Source organism: Aquila chrysaetos, chromosome 11 (genome assembly GCF_900496995.4).
Source record: "Aquila chrysaetos chrysaetos chromosome 11, bAquChr1.4, whole genome shotgun sequence".
Classification (NCBI taxonomy): domain Eukaryota; kingdom Metazoa; phylum Chordata; class Aves; order Accipitriformes; family Accipitridae; genus Aquila; species Aquila chrysaetos.
Genome location: NC_044014.1, coordinates 5548072 through 5567288, shown reverse-complemented (window position 1 = coordinate 5567288; position 19217 = coordinate 5548072). Strand labels below are relative to the sequence as shown.

The 19217-nt window shown below is 43.5% G+C and overlaps 1 protein-coding gene across 7 annotated transcripts; it reads left to right on the top strand.

The window, feature by feature from the left end:
* The first annotated feature begins 457 nt into the window (after positions 1–457).
* Positions 458–18500, top strand: BTBD16 (BTB domain containing 16). Of its 7 annotated transcripts, XM_030030711.1 has the most exons (7): positions 1457–2182; positions 2628–2777; positions 6439–6496; positions 7587–7735; positions 10584–10703; positions 15993–16071; positions 18062–18500. In XM_030030711.1, exons 1-6 carry the CDS (start codon positions 2073–2075, stop codon positions 16069–16071), a joined length of 666 nt encoding a protein of 221 aa, XP_029886571.1. In that variant the 5' UTR covers positions 1457–2072; the 3' UTR covers positions 18062–18500. The 7 variants fall into 7 exon arrangements, with proteins under 7 accessions (XP_029886577.1, XP_029886571.1, XP_029886574.1 ...); XM_030030717.1 differs by lacking the exon at positions 1457–2182 and adding an exon at positions 458–562 and having other exon boundaries at positions 15993–18500; XM_030030714.1 differs by having other exon boundaries at positions 7638–7735; positions 15993–18500.
* The last annotated feature ends 717 nt before the right edge of the window (positions 18501–19217 follow it).

Below are 19217 nucleotides of genomic sequence, written 5' to 3'. Positions count from 1 at the left end.
GATGTTCTTTGTCTCCCTTTAGCAACTTGTTCTTATCCCCCTTTGCAGCTTTTGGAGGATTTTTATCGAATGAAAAGAAGACATCCAAAAGTGTATATTTATTAATTTCAAGTTCTCATATATATTTGTCAATAGAATTAAATTTCTAATAGCATAATAATCTCTAAATTGCATCTCCCAACTCTATGATGATTACTAATTTCAGTCTTTATTGGCACGATAAGTTTCACTCTATTTTATTTTATGCTGAGTGGATGAAGACTTAATGGCTAAGGCCTGTACAAGCCAGCTCCGGATCAAAACTGCTGCCCCACCGGCAGGCGTGCCAGAAACCCAGAAGCTGTGTTTAAAGCAGGATCCATTTAAATCACAGTCAGTTGTGAGCATCGAGCCTTGCTGGGGCTGCAGAGCCGGGGGTTAAGACACACTTTTAAAGCAATCTGCTGTCACAGAAGAGAAATGAGCACCTTTGCAGTATCAAACGGCCTCGGTGCTTTTTTCGGTCTCACCTCTGTGTTTCACTGCATCTGCGAAAGCTGCCACTCCAGCTGTACATGGGCAGGTAAGAGCAGCTAGTGACAAGCCCTGTCTTCACCTCTCCCTTCCTTTAGTCCTTCTGAGGGTTAAGCTTTACTTTTGGGAGCTGCCTTTTTGGACATTTCTTTTGCACTGTACCGTTAACAGTGCTTATGAGTATTTGGCAGTCTCCATCACTTCAGTTTCCATACTCTCCCAGCCAGCTATGACTCCTCGTATTGGATAAACATGTCTGGTTTTGTTAAATATTCAGTTTCAATGAATATGACTCTGGAAAGAGCAAATCAGTCACCAGGATGAAGCAAATCCATGAGTGGGGCAGTTAACTGAGCCAGGAAAAATGTTCATTGGGAAGTCATCCGAGCAGGGCTGTGCCCGTGGGGCATTGGCAGCGGGTTTATTAGCATTCCTGTAATCAAGCGTAGGAGCAGCTCGTGGAAAGCTCTACCAGGCTGTTTTGCATTTGGTGAGGTTTGTGCCGCAAAAGAAAACGAATGGTTTGTCCTTGCGTTGGTTTGGTTAGCTCTCCCCAAGGTTTAGGACGGGGAGGAGCTTCTGCTAAAGCATCTTCCCGACACAGCTCTGCTCTGTCAATTTTTTCTAGATTTAGTAGATCTTCTTTCTGAATCCCAGCACAGCTGCGGGGTCAAAACCTTGGCCCCGAGACGGATGCGTGCATGAAAAAAAGCTGTGCGTGTTCAGGGTGCAGTCGTCTTGAAATGAGGGCGGTTTTGCAGTCAAGTGGGTTTCACCAATTGCTGGCAATTTCAGCTGTGATATTTTAGGAACTGTGCAAGCCAATAAGGCTTTCGGAGCTGGCCTCGATGAGACTCTTCTGAGGATGATGACAGGTAGGGGAAGGAAAAGAAAACTTTGATTTGACGCCTCCTGTTAACGTTAGAGAGAAGCAGTCCTTGAAAAAGCCATCTTCTGCCCGCTCAATTATCAGGATCCCTTGTGGAAACTGAAAATAATACTTTGCTCATGAATGATCAGCAGTCTAGTGATCTCATCCGACCTTTACTTTAATGTGGCTTATCCAAAGCTTTTTATGCTTATCCAAACTTTGGCTCCGGACCGCGCTGCGAACCCGAGCTATTTGGGGCAAATCCTGGTGACCTCTCTTCCAGCTTGCTCTCTTCAGGAGGATGAAGAGAGGATTACTAGCCCATGGACGGGGTGTCCCAAGCCAGCAAATAAAAGAGTCCTCCCCGTCTTGGAGCTGATTTCTAAAGTCAGTCATGTGTGCTTGAGGATCTTTCTGTGCCCAGTCTCGGAGACCAGTTCTCCAGGAGACAGATGGCCTGCGGGCTGCTTTGGTCTCCAGAAATACAGAGTCAGCCGCAGCACTTAAAATAGTTCTTAAAATAGTTCTCTCTCTCTTTTTTTTTTCTTCTTTTTTTTTTTTTTTTTTTTTCCTTAAACAATTTTGCTCTAGATTTGCCCAGCAACTACAGAAGCATTTTCATTCATGTTATTTTGATAACTGGGAAACTAAGGTCAAGGTGGCCACAAGCCCCAGTCAGGCAAAGGAAATGGGATTGGAGCCGATGGCTGAAATTAGGACAAGGTTTAGCGATGTTGCTGCCATTGGAATTTTGCCCTGGTTGAAGTGCGGTGCCTGCAGACAGACACCAACCCTCAGGTATCTCAGCCCTGTCTCAGCTCCAGGTCCCCTCTCAGAGCTGGCCGTCTGGATGTCAGCTTTGTCCCGCTCTCCTGCCGGTTGCTGCTGGGAATTTGGATGCATTTTAAATCGGATTAGACTCTGCTAGTTCTGCATGAAAAGTCTAAAGAGGCTGCAGTGCCAAATCAGGGGCTTGTTTGTGGTTTTGCTATTTGTGTAAAAATAGAAAAATTGCATAAAACCAGTAGAAATTTACAGCAGAAAAAATGGTACAAATATGTTTTGCTTTGGGTAATGTTCTTGCAGCGGTGATGGACTAAAGGCAGAGGTGAGGGAAGGTTTGAGGGGAGTCTTTACTGAGGCCAGCTAAGAAAATTGGAAAAAGAAACAGGCACATAAGTCCTTCTGCAGATCTGAAAACTCTTAATATTTAAGTTTTCCTCCTCGTTTTTTCTTCTCTAAGGTTATATACTCAGAAACCCCATCCAAAGGAACTCTTTTTGCCCACACACAGAAGGTCACAGAAGACGCTGGTCCAAGTCAGTGACCTGAGAGAAGATGTTCCTTGGAAATTGCACTTTATTTTCCCTGACCCAAGTAGCAGCACTTTAAGGCAAGTTTCTCCTTTTTCCTTATAAGTGTTCTTGAAGTGTTGGGCTTCCTGCGGGATCCTCACCAGATTTATTTATTCAAATCCAGAAACTGTCGGAGTTTTTTGGGTTGCCTGTGGACGCGTTCCTGAAAGCTTGATCTCAGTCTCAGCTTCTTAGGGCAGCGACGGGGGTGGATGGGTCACAGACCAAGTGACCTAACGGCTGGCCCTGGACAAGACAGGGAGAGGAGGACCACCCCTAAAACCCATACTTCCATAGGCTTTCCTACGCTATTTTATTTGCACTATGAACACAGATGTCCATACGGAGGAATCGCCATGTGTTTTGTCTAACAAAGCTCACCGTGGTCTGGGAAGGCCCATTCGAGCGCGGGTTTGGTGGATGTCGTGATGCATCTTATCCTGGAATATTGGCTGCAAGTCATGTCAAAGACCCGCTGTTGCCCACCGTACTGTGTTATCTTCAAGAGAAATGGGAGCAGCCCTGCTTCTCACACCTACAGGACACAGAACATATTAAAAACCCTCCAGAGGTGTTAGCTGCGTGTTTGATTTGCTAATCCTCAACGCTGGGCGGTGATAAAAACCAGGAGAAATAGGGCTGGGAAGGAGAGGGGTGGTACAGAAGCTGCAGCCCTTACAGATCATGGTCAGGGCTTCAAGACAGGAGAAGATGAAAACAGCTTTCAGCCACGCTGGCTCTGGTGAATTGAGGTAGTTCTCAGGAAAAGCTATTTGCTTTGTAGTATTTTTTTACCGTAAAATATAGTTCAAATACAGTTACTTGAACTAGAATTGCATATCTCAGTGGAATCAAAAATGCTACAGTTAGCTGAAGGTAACCGCCTTGATTAGTAGAGACTGACAGGAGTGTGCTGTGCGGTATCACTCAGCTTTTTAATTGCTTTTTAAAATAGCAGTATATACCAAGCAATGTGTTAACCCATGAAAAGTCAAATGATCTCACTGACGGCAAGGGAACAGCACACACACACACACACACACAAAAAAAAATGCCACAGAGGGACATTTATGGCAGCAATAACCAGTTTTCACTTACCCATCACTGTGACGGGGCTGGCAGGCAGCGGGAGCTGTGCTAGCCATTCATTTGCTGCTCAGCATCCGTGAAACGCTTTTTGCTGGACCGATTCCCTAGCAATACCTCTGATTCTGCAGCCAAGCTGTTCTCTCAAGATAGCTGAAGCATAGCATTTTATATATGCGATGATACCGTATAGCTTTGTTACGTTGGTAAAGCTAGCCCAGGAATGAAAGCAGGCTACAAAGCTATATCCCAGGCAGGAAAAGCAATCCCTGCCACAGGGTGTGTTCCTCTCAGCATCTCATGCCCCGAATAGTAGGGATGCAACGTCTTGTTTCTGAAAGCTGGGGATCTTTCAAATTAAAAAATTTTTGAATTAAAAAAAAAAAAGCAGCAGCAGCACAAGGAAAATCTGCGTGTTGTCAAACTCTCTCCATCTACAGTAATTATCTCATTACAAGGAAGGAGATGAGCTGATCTATAGTGTGAAGGTATCAGTGGAAACGCTCCCGTGCACTCTGAATCCAGTGATCAGATTCAGATAAAGCTTCAGACTTTCAGCTTATCGTAATGCCTGAATTAGTTTGGGAATAAGCCTATTTTTGCATAGCTTATCATTAGAATATCTGCAAAATTTCTTGCTGGGCTGAAGAACAGTCAGGCCGTTTTACAGCACTACTGTCGAGGAACGAGGTGTCCGTCACATCCTTCTTCTTCCTGGGAGTTCTTCAACACAACCACGCAAAATCCAAGTGCGTATGAACGGTATTTATATAATATTTGAGTTGACACGGTTCTTCCAACTGCAACGCAGCCAGGAGGCTGCAACTTTGGCCGCCATCCCGCACGTGATACTTTTTAGGGGTTGCTATCCCTAAGATGCACACTAGGCTGCTGCCACTTGAATTGTGCTAGCACCTCCGTACGCCTGTTCACTCACAGCAGTGACCTTGATGACCGAACAGCATTTTGACCCCGCAGCCCAGATTTTACTTTCCTTTCCTTCTCAGGGGTTTATTTTCTATGTGTCTCGGCAGGAGACCCTCACCCACAGCATCTCCAGAGTGAGAGAACAGCAGAAAATTATTGTCTCTATTGCCTGGCTGCAGCACAAGAAAACAAATATTGATCACAGGCATGAAACAAGCCCTCTTGGTTTGGTATTTAAGCTAGAATTAACGCATAGACATTTAAACTTTTAGTACTTTTCTTGAATTATCTGAGTAGAAAAACCTCTTGGCAAGCAGGAAGCAGATAAACTTCTTTTACAGACAATTATTAATGTCTCTCTGTCATATATCTGTATTTGCCTTATTTGATTTATTCAGCTGTCTGGTTTGGAAACCTCATTTTTGCACATCCAAAATAATGACAGCAATGACAATGATTGATAGGAATTTCGAAAGTTAAGAATCAAAGCCACTACAATTTCATCTGCAGTCCCATTCTGTTAATATTTAAGTGTCCTTAAATCGCACTTAATTTGCGCATTCATGATCTGTTCCTTTGATGGAGCAAGATATCAAACAGCAATAGAGAACTGACTGATTAGGATCATCAGCAATCACTTCTTTTCAGTTCATTAAATTACTTCACAGCTGCCTGATGTTCTCCAAACAGGAGGAGTAATAGAGGAACTGTCATGCTCAAGTCAAGGAAAAAGAAGTCAGTCCTTCTGAAGGAACGTATATAAATGCAAAAAATATGTGTACAAACATAGATGCCCACTGATAGCACCCAACAGGCTGAAGAACTGGAGTATATGTGTTACCTTTTCATACTGATGAAAATAAAATTGAGGAAGTAAATTCTGATGATATCAACATCAGACAGATTTTTTTTTTTTACAAAGGGTCATGTATTTGATCCTGGGAATGTAATATTATTTTTTGGAAACAAGGTTATACAACAGTTAAAGCACCTTTCATCTGAGGATTTGGAAACCCTTCAGACAAGCACCTCACTTGCAGCTCAGACCTTCTCAAACACCCTCTCTTCCCTCTTTCTCCATTTTCCCTAGAATTATGGAGGGCATTAGCAGCCGTCCTGTTCCGGAGCGCTGCATCTCTTGCCTCTCCTCAGCTCCTCTTTTGTCACCTCTGGTCACTCTGGTCTCTTCAGAATCACTAAAACATTTTTTTCCCCTTTTCTTTTTCTTCCATATACTAAAACAATGGAGCCATCACTTATTCATGCTCCTGTCACCCCAACTCATCTTCAGAGTCTTTCTGAAAACTCCTTTTTCTCAGGAATTCCTTCTTACTTCCAACTGGCAACAGTGCTTGGTCACTTCTCAACTGTTCCTCAGCTGCTGCCCGTGCTGGGCCTGGCATCTGGCTCCCACGCAGGGTATCAAACTTCCCATGCTTTGCTTACAATAATAGGAAACTTAACACCCATTCTGGAGACGGTTAATGTGAAAAGATCTTTTTGAGGTTTCCTCCAAGAAAATGCCAGAGAGTGTTTTATTGGCAAACAGCTGTTAGTAACCAGAGTCCTCACCCCATTCCAACTATTAAAATTACCTTTTTAACTCACATCTCTTGACTTCTGATCACAAAATAGAAACATTTCTTTTTATATGCTTTAGAAATCTTTTTTCCCTCTGTATCGCAGGTGTCAGCCCGTCGTGAAGTGTGGAGTTTGCTCAGCTACGTCTGTCACTGCTGGCCAGGTAAGAGAGACAGAGACACCGCTGAGGTCTGGGAAAACTCCTTGGGGCGCGAGGTCTCAAGGTGACAAAACTGAGGACCGGCTCGGGGACCTCCAAACTGCTGTTAGACACCTCGAAGCTCTTGGGGAAATCCTTTCACATGCATTGACTCGCATATAACATCGCCGTACACGTCTTTGTATTACGTTACTTGACAAAAATGGGGCTTGAACTCTGTTAAACGTGGCATCCACCCAAATTTAAGGTGCTGAATAATTCGCCCATCAATTTACGTCTATCTGGGGGTGAGGTCTTTTCAGTCAACGACTTCCTTTGCTGTGGACTCGGGATTTTATAAGAACGAACGACGCGATGAAATCAACTCGACGTTAAAAAAAAAACCCAAACCCTTACGGGTTAACCCTCTGTTGACCGCCCGGGGTTGTGTTCGCAGCCCCGGCTTGGCCGGGCTCTGCCCGTACCCGCCACCAGATGGTACCCGGGCTGTACAAATCATCTCCCTCGGCTCCCCCCGCCGCATTCAACCACGAAATCGACCTCAAAAAGCGGCTGGAAGTGATGTTCGTTGCTCAGCTCGCCCGCCAGAGCCCACTAGGGATCCTGCCCCCAACCTTAGTGCCTTGCGTGCTCCATCCCTCGGGTCAGGCTGGCTCGCAGGTCCCCCCCTTCTTTAGGTGTGATGGTATTTTACTGTCCTCAAAAGTAATGCTTCTGGCCGTTTCTACTGCGTCCTGCAAAAGCCATCATCTGCTGGACGCGCATCTCACCCTTGCGATGACCGTAGCCATCGCGAGCACGAAACGAGCCAGGCCCAGGCAAGCCTGGATGTGCTCGGCGCTGTACAAACGTCAAGGACCCGGGCTGAATTCGGGAGCTAATTCCCCACTCGAGTTGCATTTCTACACAAAAATCCTAAAATACATTTGTAGGTGCCCGTGGTTTTTTTAGGAGGATGATAATAATATGCTACGTCACAAATCGACCAATTTGGGCAACCTTGCAAGCACTCTCGCAAAAATTAGATCAGAAGACGGCCTCTTTCCCAAACCAGGTGCCTGCAGGTTTGTTTTTGTTACATGTCCCTTGCCAGATCTCCCTGTGTCCAAACACTAGATCTGCTAGACATTCATTCCCACTCCAGGTCCCTGCCCCTGGGACAGAAAGGATGGCATTTCTCCGGGGATGCAGCCGGGGAGCGCTGGAGCAGTGCTGCGAACGTACACCAGCCTTCCCCGTGGGGTGAGTACTGCCTTGTGAGCTTTGTCCCGCTCCTTTTCAGAATTTCTGCTTTCTGCAGAGACACCATGCTGGTGTCTGGACCAGTTATGCTCTAGTTATTTGCTTACACAGAATGACTTACTTCGTCTTTATGCCAGTGCAATAAAGTAGAATCGGGCAAATACACTGTTGAACGGCCAAAAAAAACCCATCGGTATGTAAGACAGGTGAGATTATGCTCAAAGTAAGAACTCTTACACTGCACTGATTGTAATATCTTACCTAAAAAAAAAAATTAAAAACCTCTTTCTGTTTAGCTATTTTATCCAGATCCGTTTCAAACTCCTGTAACTCTTTTACATGATATTGGCATCGTTAAGAATTTACTTGTTACGAAGGCTCTGAAGTTCATGGTCATGTCTTCCAGCTACAAGGGCAACCGTAAAAAAATAGTTCCAGCTCTACCCAGTAAACATGACCACAGTGACCCAGAGCAGACGGAAGGCTGATGGGACGAGGCTCTGAACTGAACATCAGTCTTTTACACCCAGATACATAAATAGCTTATTTTTAAAAGATAGCTAAATCTTTCCCTGCAGATTTATAAACATTCTTCCATGTCTGGAAACGTTGTGTTGTAACATAGCATACCATGGCCACCAGTGGAGTGGAGCATTTTAAAACAAACAAACAGCAAAGAAATGACGATGGGCATGAAAACATGAAAGCAAATTTTCTGGAAGATTTGTTGTTGCTGCCCTTTTAAAATGAAACAGTCTGTAGTTTTGAGAGAAGGTTCAAAATATTGACAGTCTAAGCTCTTCCACCTTCAGCTGCAATGCAATTTTTTAATATTAAGTGTAGTTTCTCTCTAACAAAATCCCATGTGGTTAATTCTGTTCTAATAAGAAACTCAAATTTAATGAAAGTTAGCAATGATTAGAGAGTGCCATAACCTACTCATCACAAACACTGACTTAGGATAAATGTGATGAAGGGCTTTTTCCCTCCAGGTTCCTGGTTTTAATATATAAAGAGGATCTGAAAGTCAGTAAAATGAGAATAGTCTTGATAGATAAACATAGCCAATGCTCTGGAAAACGGGAGCCACCCCCTAATCCATGTAATATTCTCATTAATGTTAATTAACTTGAAATGAAAGAGTAGGCTGTAAAACTTTATCTAAAAATGTAATACAGCATCCTCACTGATCTCTCGGTGATACCCAAAGACTGATGCTAAAGCTAAGTTAGCTCCTTTACTCCTTCACGTTTGTCATTTACCAGCCGCTGCGTTTTTTTCGCTGTAATTAGGGGTGTGGGTCTCCTGCAGTCCTGCGCTCACCGGAGGCATCAAGCGTGGGTTACTGTGATCGCAGGCAAATACAGTACAGATGTTTAATTCGGAAGGACCCAACATCTGTGGTGTTATCTGTAACTTGCTGTGCACCACCTGATCCTTCCTTTGCAGATGGTACCATTTCTTTCCGACTTTTAAGGCGTTAGTTACCAGTTATAGTAATTGTCTTTTCCCTCCCGAACCAAATTTTCTGATTTTAATGTCAAGTGTTAAGCAAAACCAGAAATACATGGCTGTTCCTGTTAGGCCCCTCCACTACAAAGCGTGCTTTTCTGACTTCTGATGTAACTCATCCTGACGTCGCCTTTTCCACTGGAAAATCAGTACTTTTTCCTTTACACCAGCTGTCATCACAAACACCCGTGGCCACTGGATTCCTCCACACCCGCACTCACCTTTCGAGCGGTCTCCTTGACACGTACGTTTTCTCTGGCAAGGCTTGGTTTCTCTACGGTCAGCCAGGGATACCTTCTGTCTTCTGGCTTCAATCTGCTCGCCCAGAAAATCATCTGCTCACTCAGGCTCAGATGAGTTCCCCGGTCTCTGCCTCTCGAGTTAGAGCTGGGTATGGACTACAGGGCTCCCAGCATTTCATCTCCTGCAGCCTGAGCTTGTTTCAGAACCTCTTTTCTGCAGTTCCCTGTATCCCCGTGATGCCAAAATGCATCACCCGTAGCCTGCACTCTTCCTCCAGGCTGTCGGTGCTCCCTGGCTGAGCTGAAATCCTCACGCCCTAACACGTAAATCATCTGCCACTTTTTCTCTCCCTATTAATCAGGCGGCCACTATATAAAATAGAAATTATTTCTTATGTTGAAGGAAAACACAATAAGTGAGGAAGGCCAGTGTGCCTCTAGTAGTTACAAAGACGAGGTAGAAATCTATTGTATTTATCGTTTTGATACGGACATTTGATGGAATAAGCTTCTGGACTCAAGACTCAAGTATTTTACCCCTCTATAAGCTCTGATGCAGGAGAGCGGTCGATGAGTTGCCAGTGCTGCCGTGGGCACCAAGGGGGTGGTACGAGTGACACTGCTGCTGTGCTTTCTGAAATGAAAGGTTTGCTATCCTTGCTTTTTCAGTGTCTTCTAGCAGGCATTTTCACCCCTGAAGCAAAGTAAAAACAAGACAGCCCAAAACCAGGAAAGCACTTGGCTCTCACCCGGGGTCTGCGAGAAGCTACGCGGGGCTGGAGAGCTTTGTGTCCAACAGCAAGTGAATTTTAGGTGGTTTAGCCCTTACCCTGGAACCCTCACCAGCAGGCATGCGGTGAGAGATCAGGCCTTTGATCTGTATTACATCTTCCAGAGCAAAAGTCACTCTGGATATACAGTCTTATGATTTCCCAAATATCTGTAGAAGTGCAACCAATGAGTGCCCTCCTAGCGCTTCCAAATGTAGCATGGTTGGAAACGGTGGCTTAGGGCTGATCTCCTCTCCCTGGCATGGTAATAGGGAATAAATAATTAATGCCAATCTGTTATTAACAAATCTTTTCTTTCTGCAGGTTATTTACACTCTGTGAATTTCACCTATGGAAAACAACTCTCTGGTGGATCTTCCTAGGGATAAATGCAACTGTCCAGATAATTCCAGCTCGTGAAACAGTTCTACTGTATTTTAGCAGGTAAGGAAGTGAATTTGAGTGGAAGGAAATTAATTCCATTCCAATTCAAGCTTTTTTTGAAATACAAATTTTAATTTTGTAATGCATTTTCCTCCATCATCAAGAATTAATGCTTAAATAAGTGTTCCAAAGTGCACATTTTTATGTCATCTTTTAAGTGTTCAGGGAGAACCAGAGCAATCCATTTTATTTCTTATAGCAATCATAGTATATAAATGTATAGTCCATTTGCTGTAGCATCCCTGTGAAGGAAAGGTGCTGAACAGGAAATTACCCTCAGGCCCCAAATTATATCTTGCTGGAACCTGAATCGCATTTTTCTGAAAGCTCCTAAAATGCGTGGGAGACAGTAATGATCTGTACTGAGATAATACAAATAATTTTCTTAGTCTTCACAGACTGAAATTAATTGGTCCTGAGCACGGCTTTAAATATGTGACATTAAAGAAGCACGTAGTTACCCTACAGGAATAAGCTACCCTACATTTTAATGTTGCATCATTGCCTCATTTTGTATTCCTGGCCACGTGATACTGACTCTGGAACAGGAGACAAGATGTTTTAATTACTCATAAATAATTATGTAAATATACATCGCAATGCTTGTTGAAATTAATCATCCATTAGCACTCTGGAAAAAAAAAAGAAATGGAAATCAGATGAGATATTACTGTTGAAAGCTGAGTTGAAATTCTGTTTCTTTTCACAATCAGCGTTCATGAAATATCCTTGATGAATATCGATTTATCCCGCTGAATGAATCTGCCTGAGGGAGGAGACACTTCCCAGAGAGGGCAAGTAATATTTGTAATAATTAAAGGCCCATCGAGAGATCCCACAGCAACTTATGGAGGAGGATATACTGCTTTTATTCACGTTTGTGAATAAGGAAAGAGTAATGCGAAAAAGACACTTAAGTAAAGTTACTAAAAAGGTATCGGACATTAAAAGCCCAACAGAACAGAGGGTTTCTGCTGACTCGGCGCCGTACATCCCACCACAGATCACTGCCGCGTAACTTGCAGCGCCAGCTCGCGGGATTTCACGCCGGGGCAACCCATGGGCACGCATCGGAAAAAAACCCTCTATTCCCAGTGTCTTGTAAGACGATGTGAAATTAATCCACAATTCTGATTTTGGCTTCTTTAACCAGCTGATGGGCTCAGGCTGACCCTGAGCCGTCCCACGGAGCCCACACCTTTCCTGGCTGGGGTGCTGCCCCCTCCGATACCCTCCGCTGCCGCTGCCTGGGGAGCTCCTCGGGAAAAGCTCCGGCATTTCAGGGCAGCGGAGCCGGAGGACACGGTGAAGACCACAGGAACAACACAAAAACGGCTGAGGGCCTCTTCTGACCTTTTGCTCTTTACTTGATTGCCTGTTTCTTTAAAGTGAATTTACTTACGGGTTTTTTTTTTTATTTAGTTTTTTCTCCTGCTATCCCCATGAGGCATTCTTTCCTATGAGTCATGCACACCATAAAGAAATTACTGTTTGGCTCAAAGTTCTGCTCCCATGCCTGGAATCAACATTTTTTTCAGTGAGAGATAGGAAATGAGCTGAATTTGTGGGTGATTCATTATTTACTATTTTGACCTGAGATGTGTTTTTACCACTAGCTTTAAAAGAAAAGAAAACCATACACTAAAATCCCTAAAACACAAGGCCAAAGCTACATGTGACTCAAGACACTAAACATGCTCTTTAATTGTTTCTTTACATCATATACAGTAATAACCCCTTATAACATTTGACGTTGATTTTACATTTTATGAGGATTATTAGTGTGATTAATTTTATTCCGGAATGGTATCTTAGTTATTTAAAATACCGTTCAAGAGTATATTTTCTCATATGGCTCAGAAACATGGTATTGCTTATGCATTTATATTCTTTTCTGTGTGTATGATACAACATAATAAGGCAGTTTTTAAACACCTATATAGCCTGGATGTAAAAAATCATACAGGTATATATAAACAGATCGGTCCTGGGCACTACAGCCCATCTAAGCTCAGAACTCCAAATTTGGAATAAAACAGAATTCCAGATGATAAAAGAGCAAATCAGACCAAAACCTGGAGACCGAAATGCGATGTAATAGCCAGAGGCAGAGCGCCAGAAGCCAATTCCATCGGGGACGGTTAGAAGGGCCCCAGCAAAAAGGTTAAGAATTGGAGGAACACACAGAGACCTTCTCATTAGCAGGATTTTAAGGGTATTTTAGTATTAACTCCAGGTGGATTATAACCGCTTCCAGTTGCCAGACAATTCCAGCATTGCTATTTGCCTGAGCTCCAGCCCAACGGGCAGACCCCGAAGGCAGCCCAGCCCAGTCCAAGCCACCAAAATTTTCCTGGAAGCCAAGAAGGTGGAACCTAACCACTGCTGCCTGTAGTAGGGATATTTGCAATCTACCTGGAAAGGTCACTCCTGGGATCAAAGGCAATCACAGACCGCCCGGAGACAGGATTTCTTCAATCATACGACTGCTGAGGGTTCGCTAAACACCAAGGTTTGCCCATTTTTCTTCAACGCTGCCAGTTGGGGTATTGAAACGTACCTTCTCTTCCCTACAGGCTCGCACCTCAGTATGTCAAACCATTTGTGGCTCGGAAGGGTTGACCCTCCTCCATCTTCATCACAAAGAGCACTGATGTCCTTCTCCGGACACGTGGAGGTTGTGTACGGGTCACAGCTCTGCTCAGCTTAGGACCCCACTGTGGGTCTGTAAATCAACCGCGACTACATGAACACCATGAATCAGCTCTTCACTTCAAGGAGTGAAAATAAAATCCGGACCAAGCTCTGAAAGCCTTGCTTGAACCCTTTGCAAGTCACTTTCTAAAATTAGATTTAGACATTTAGGTCATTATAAAGCAGATGCTGCCACCAAATTTGTTTGGATGTAAAACTCACTGCGGCACTTTTGCCAGTAGAAACAAATTAGAAAATGCTGGCTAGCTCATCAAATCCTACTGATTTATTCATTTCGAACTAAAGCAGTTGCAGAAAGTTCTTAAGTACTGCGTCTCTATCCTTGGCAGAAACTCATGAAAAAGGCAATGATTTTAATTTTTACTGCAGGAAATGGAACACATCTGGGATCAAGAAGTCTCTTTTATGGTGGCCATCACTTCAGGTGGGAGGGGAGGAGGAGGAAGAGGGGAGGAGGAAATTAATTTCCCAGAAAAGGCCACAATATATTTTAAAAAATATATAAACTAAAATATTGTTCAGAATGATTTCTCTTGGTTGAAGTGAACATTATCTGTTTTGTTCTCCCAGGATAGCTTCTGGATTTGAAGATGGGTTTTTACAGGGCAGCTAGCATTTCTGATTTAACTAATATTTTTGCAACCATGTCGAGATACGATTGTGTGGAAATGAGATTGCCTTTCTATGGTCCATGCAAGCAGACGGAGGAAAGTAGAAGCTACCAGTGACCTCTTCTCCCACAAAAGCCACCCAATATATGCACAGTGTTGCCAAGCTGCAATGTTTTCACAAGTCCCATGATTTTTAGTTGGGAGGAAGAATGGGTTTAGAAGCCCCACACCCTGGAAGCAGCTAAATCGGCATGTACCACCCTAAAATATCTCGCATCGCAGTAAGCCAGAGTTAAACAGGCAGAGCCCCTAAACTATAATTTACAAACAACAATAACATTTTAAGCCATCCCACCATTTTTGGAGTCTGAATGTCAGTGTGTACAACCAGCACACAAACAGCATCTAACATTTTCCTATTTCTGCTTGGCTGCGACTACTTCAAACAATTACTTCAGAAGGATTTGATGTCCAACTGGGCATATGCTGTGCTGCTTGTGGTGAGGAAACCAGGGGCCTGTTGACCGTCAGTGGACACGTCAGGGATGATCTCTTAATTACCGGACCCGTTGAGGCTGTTCTAGCTGCAAGAGCTGTCCTGAGGCTTCCCTCCCACTCTTCGTCAGGAGTAGAGGTGAGGGGATCTCTGCTCCCCGTTCAAAGGGACTGTCCTCAGCTCAATCCGCTCGAGGTGTTAGGGCTCTTTCGCTAATTCAAAGCAGGCCCATTTTTAGTCTTTCTCATCTCGAATGAGTGATTTGGGGAAGATGTAGCGGATCTTACAAACCGTGACACTACTCAAACCCAACGCAGGACTGCGGCGACTGAGGCTCTCGCAAGCTCCTGCGGAGGAAACGAGATCTCAATGGCATTTCTGTCTCATTTCTGAAGGAGCCCGGCCCCGTTCCTCTTCCTTCTCAGAACACAAACAATGTGTAGAACAGAATATATATTGCTACTGCGAGCTGGGGTTTTGTTCATTGTTAATGACATGAAAAATACAGACTTTTCACACAGTTTTCTTTGTAAAGCCAACAGTTGGCTACAAGCAAATGCTCTGTAAGGACAGGATGCACATTACAGGGAAGAATGCTACTGGACTGGCCAAGTCAGGTCCGCAAAACCAGTGAAATGACATGATTAAAACTTCCTGTGCAATCTCAATTCCGGGCCCTTTTGCATAAGCTTTATAATAAATAATTAAAGAACCATTTTTGTCACCACATCCCTGTTTCAGAGTGGAAAAGCATTCCAAAAATGAGGTGTCTGCATGTTCTGTCTTCTTGTTGCCTGCTGCATCTTGCAATATGCTGTTTAAACACTTTCTTGAAATCATGATACTTAATGTCACCATCAGGTTTATGATGGTTGTCATCTCGGTCTTGCCCAGTGAACACTGCAGATGTTTATTAATAATGTACTTTCATACTAATTTGAGGTGTGAAGATTCAACTCCTCTGAATTCCCCCCCTTGGGGGAACAAGGGCAGAGGGAAATGAACATCAGAAGTGTCCACCTTCTCTGCTCAGCTGCTGCCTCCAGCTTGGGGTTCCTTCAGAGAATTTAGATGTATGTAGCATTTCATTTATTTGACACGCAACTTTAGCTGACCCCAGTTACAACGAGTTATTGACAGCTCTGGAGCTCTGAATCAGAGGTCTCCAGAAATTAAACCATGAATAACTGGTGACTATGTGGGGAATTGATTAAGGGACCAGGTGTTAGAGGCAACCCAGCCTCTTTTTCCTAAATAAGCCTGATTCCTGCCCGGAACAGGTCCATCCTCTGCAGGGAAACAGGCAGCTGTCATGTAGGAAAAAGAAAAAGTAGTATCACAGAACTGCCGTTCATTGGGCTGATTTATGTGAGGCTGATCTAAAGCTGAACAAGTTCCCTTTTGGGGTATTCTTAACTCATTTTCATATTTTAATGTGCCTTTGTGTATGACTTCCCTTATGTCTAGTTGTGATAACCACACGAGGAGAGGTGATGCTACCCGGAGGGACTGGGTCGTCTTTCGCACGTGTACCGTTACCCACTAGAGTGCACGTTCTGGGTTGAAAAGAGTAAATATGGGAAAGGCTCATCAAAAGCACAGCTGTTACCTAGAATTTCATGGTGAGGAGACAGAACGGATTTGTGTTCGGACACGAGACCTGGAGTGAAATTCAGCAGTATGGCTTGGAGGGGCTGGTTCAGAACAAAAGAGAAAGAGGATCTGGGGCTTTTCCAGTGACACCCTTGCTGTTGCAATATTTTAAAAGGTCATAGTGAAAAAAATCCATTTGCTGGATACTCGTCTGGGTTTCCACCACGACTCACTGGATGAGCGAGCCCACATAACGTAATTAATTTGCACCCTGGAATTCACGTCTGCTCAGGAGGCTGAATTTCAGAGCATTTCAGCGCATTTCTTACTTGTTTTTCTTAGGCTGAGCTCTTCCAGCGTGGCTGCGTCTTTCAGGTGTGGCACATTGTTTGTGTGAGACCTGAGGTGGGATTCAATAAAAGCCAGTCAAGCCACAGACAACACGCACCTCAAAGGGAAAAGGTGCTATGAAGCATTAATGCTTATTTACCCCGGAAAGAAGCAGTTCAAACAACATGTTTTCTTCCAGAGTTAAGATGAACTTGCTGTTTAACTCCTTTATTACCAAAAGCTGCTGAATTCCCAGGCAATAGCATGGCTGAGACAAATCACCATTTCCTCTGCAGAAAATGGAAGTGGCGTACAATTGTTCTTTTTTCTTTCTTTTTTTTTTTTTTTTTTTTTTTTTGGTGGGAAAAACAACTTCTGAGTTCCTTTACCACTTTCTGAGCTGAGCTACAATGGGGCCCAGCCAACCGTGACCTTTCACAATGTGGGGGAGGAGATATGATGGAGTTACAGCTCGTTTCTCATTTCTGATGATCCCTTTGCAAAATAGTACCTGTGTTTCCAGGACCCACGAATGCACAGCTACTTGGAGAAGCGAATGATTAATCTTTCTCTTTTATGTCCTTCAGAAGCTGTGGCAGTGGCAGTGTTCAGCCAACCCATAAGTATATAATTTTTTTTTTTTTTCTTTGCAATCAGAGCATTTACATGGCTTTAAAGTGCATCAGCAAAAGGCAGCATATGGAAAATTCTGATTGAAAACATATGGGAAGTTGCATCAGAAGCAGAGACTTTTTTCTCTTGCCTTCTGCGGATGTTGATTTGCTCCACTCACAACTGTTTGGGGAAATACAAGGAAAATACATTTCCTTTTCTGCCTAGTGCTATCTAAGCCCCGTGGATTGACAATTTCAGCGTTACTGTGATCTCTACCACGTTCTGCCAGCTGAGAGCCTTCTTTAGCTTGAATCGCGTGTTGCCTATTAATAATTACTCAACAAAAGTTTAGTTATGTATTATTCATAGCTTTTTTTTTGAAGTCGTTGACACCACCTGCACTTAACTCTGAAAACCAGTCCTGAATCAGCTTTCACAGATCTCTGCCAGATTTGGGTGTCACCAGATGAAAAACATAATTATTACAGTAAACCAATTTTTTTACTTTTTTCCTTCCTAGAGCTAATTGTTTTAATTATTTACCACTTTGTTTCCTACTAGTAACCAGCTGCTTCTTCTTGCCCTGCCTGTAAATGTGTTTATTTGTTAATGCCAGAGATAGAAAGAGAAGCTGCTGCTGTAAGAGTGGAAAGAATCTTAAATCATCTTCAGTCCTGGTCTGCATCTGGCACAGTCTCATTCATCTAACACAGCCTACATGGGTCTGTAAATCAGACAGGGCCCTACATTCTCGCACCAACAAAAAAATCGAAGTGAATCAACTATGGACTTAGGAAAGAGCGTTAATGATTACAGAAGGCTAAATTGCTGGCATTACATGTAGTACAGCTTTCTTTTCATTTACATCCCAGGCTGCTACAATTCATTAGTGTAAATAGCAAAATCTTAAATATACCTTTCAGTTCATGAAGCAAATAAAGGTCCAATTTAACAAGGGTGGTTTATGCAATTTAATTTTTTTTTTTTTTCCTGCCCCCAGACAAGAAAAAAACCAAGAAAAAAAGACTGATCTGGCAAGAGCTGGACGCCCAGTGTCCCGGTGCGTGTGCCTGTGCCAGGTGCTGCTCCTTTTAGCACAACAGAAAAAAGACGGCTGCAGCCGGTGCCGCTGGATTTATAAGCACAGAAAGCTTTTAATTTCATTTCAAGCATTCAAATTCTGGTTTTGTAACAAGCCGCAGCAAGCCCCGGGTGCAGCAGGGCTGAGCCCGGGCAGGGGGCTGTGGCAGGGGGGCCGGTGGGTCTTGCGGGGGGACGTGATGCAGGAAGGTAGCCTGAAATCACCTTTTCTAGCCAGTCTGTCCAGGCATTTGTCATTCCTTCTCAATCACTTTATTTGCATGGGATCAAAGGCAGTGTTTGTTCTAACATTAACTTCAAGCAGTACTTTAATAAAGGCGTTATTTTCTACTTGGACAAGTGGTTGTGATTTTTTTTTCGTAATTCAGTTGCTTAAAAATCGTTTCTTTTCTTCCCTTCCTCTTCTTCCTCCAGTTATCACTGGACTGAGGTGAGCAGCAGACACTACTCACTCATAGTTTCAGTGATAGTTTGGTAACCTGGTATCTTCTTACCCTGGAAAGACTCGCATCATGAAGACGATGCGATTCTCAGTTAGGTATGAGAAGCAGCACTTTGTTGTGGTCTCCAACTTCCCCAAATCCTTACGTCGAGAAGAACTACTTGCTCTCAATTTTAGAGAGTTTCTAAAGGTACTTGTCACTCTTTTATGCTCCTTCCAGAATGTATACACCTTGAGCTGACAGCAGTAAAAATAATTTCTGACCTTAAAATTAAAGGTTTTAGAAAGACAGAGACAGACGGAATGAATAAAGTTTTAAAAACTTTCCAAACCATTTGTTAGATCATTTTTTTTCTGTAGCAGGAGGCTGGCAGCAGTGACCTGTGCTGGGAAATGCTTAGTGCACCAGCGTGGCCTTGATATTTGTAGGCTAATTTTTTGTTTTGAGTATAACTCTTGACTCATGGAAAAATAATCTAAGTGTTTTGGGCTGGTCCCTGACTTGATCTTCCTTGAATTAATGACTGTCTGTTTCAAAATAAGCATGGAGAAGCTTTTATGATAATGTTTTTATCCTCTTGCTCTCTCTCGCCTGGTCTTTGAGAGGCGGA

Bases quoted from the DNA above. Each gene is read 5' to 3' on its own strand.
- BTBD16 (XM_030030711.1), top strand. From the start codon at position 2,073: ATGGGATTGGAGCCGATGGCTGAAATTAGGACAAGGTTTAGCGATGTT. The intron at 2,778-6,438 runs GCAAGTTTCTCC...TCTGTATCGCAG, and splicing joins CCAAGTAGCAGCACTTTAAG to GTGTCAGCCCGTCGTGAAGT. The intron at 6,497-7,586 runs GTAAGAGAGACA...GTCCCTTGCCAG, and splicing joins CGTCTGTCACTGCTGGCCAG to ATCTCCCTGTGTCCAAACAC.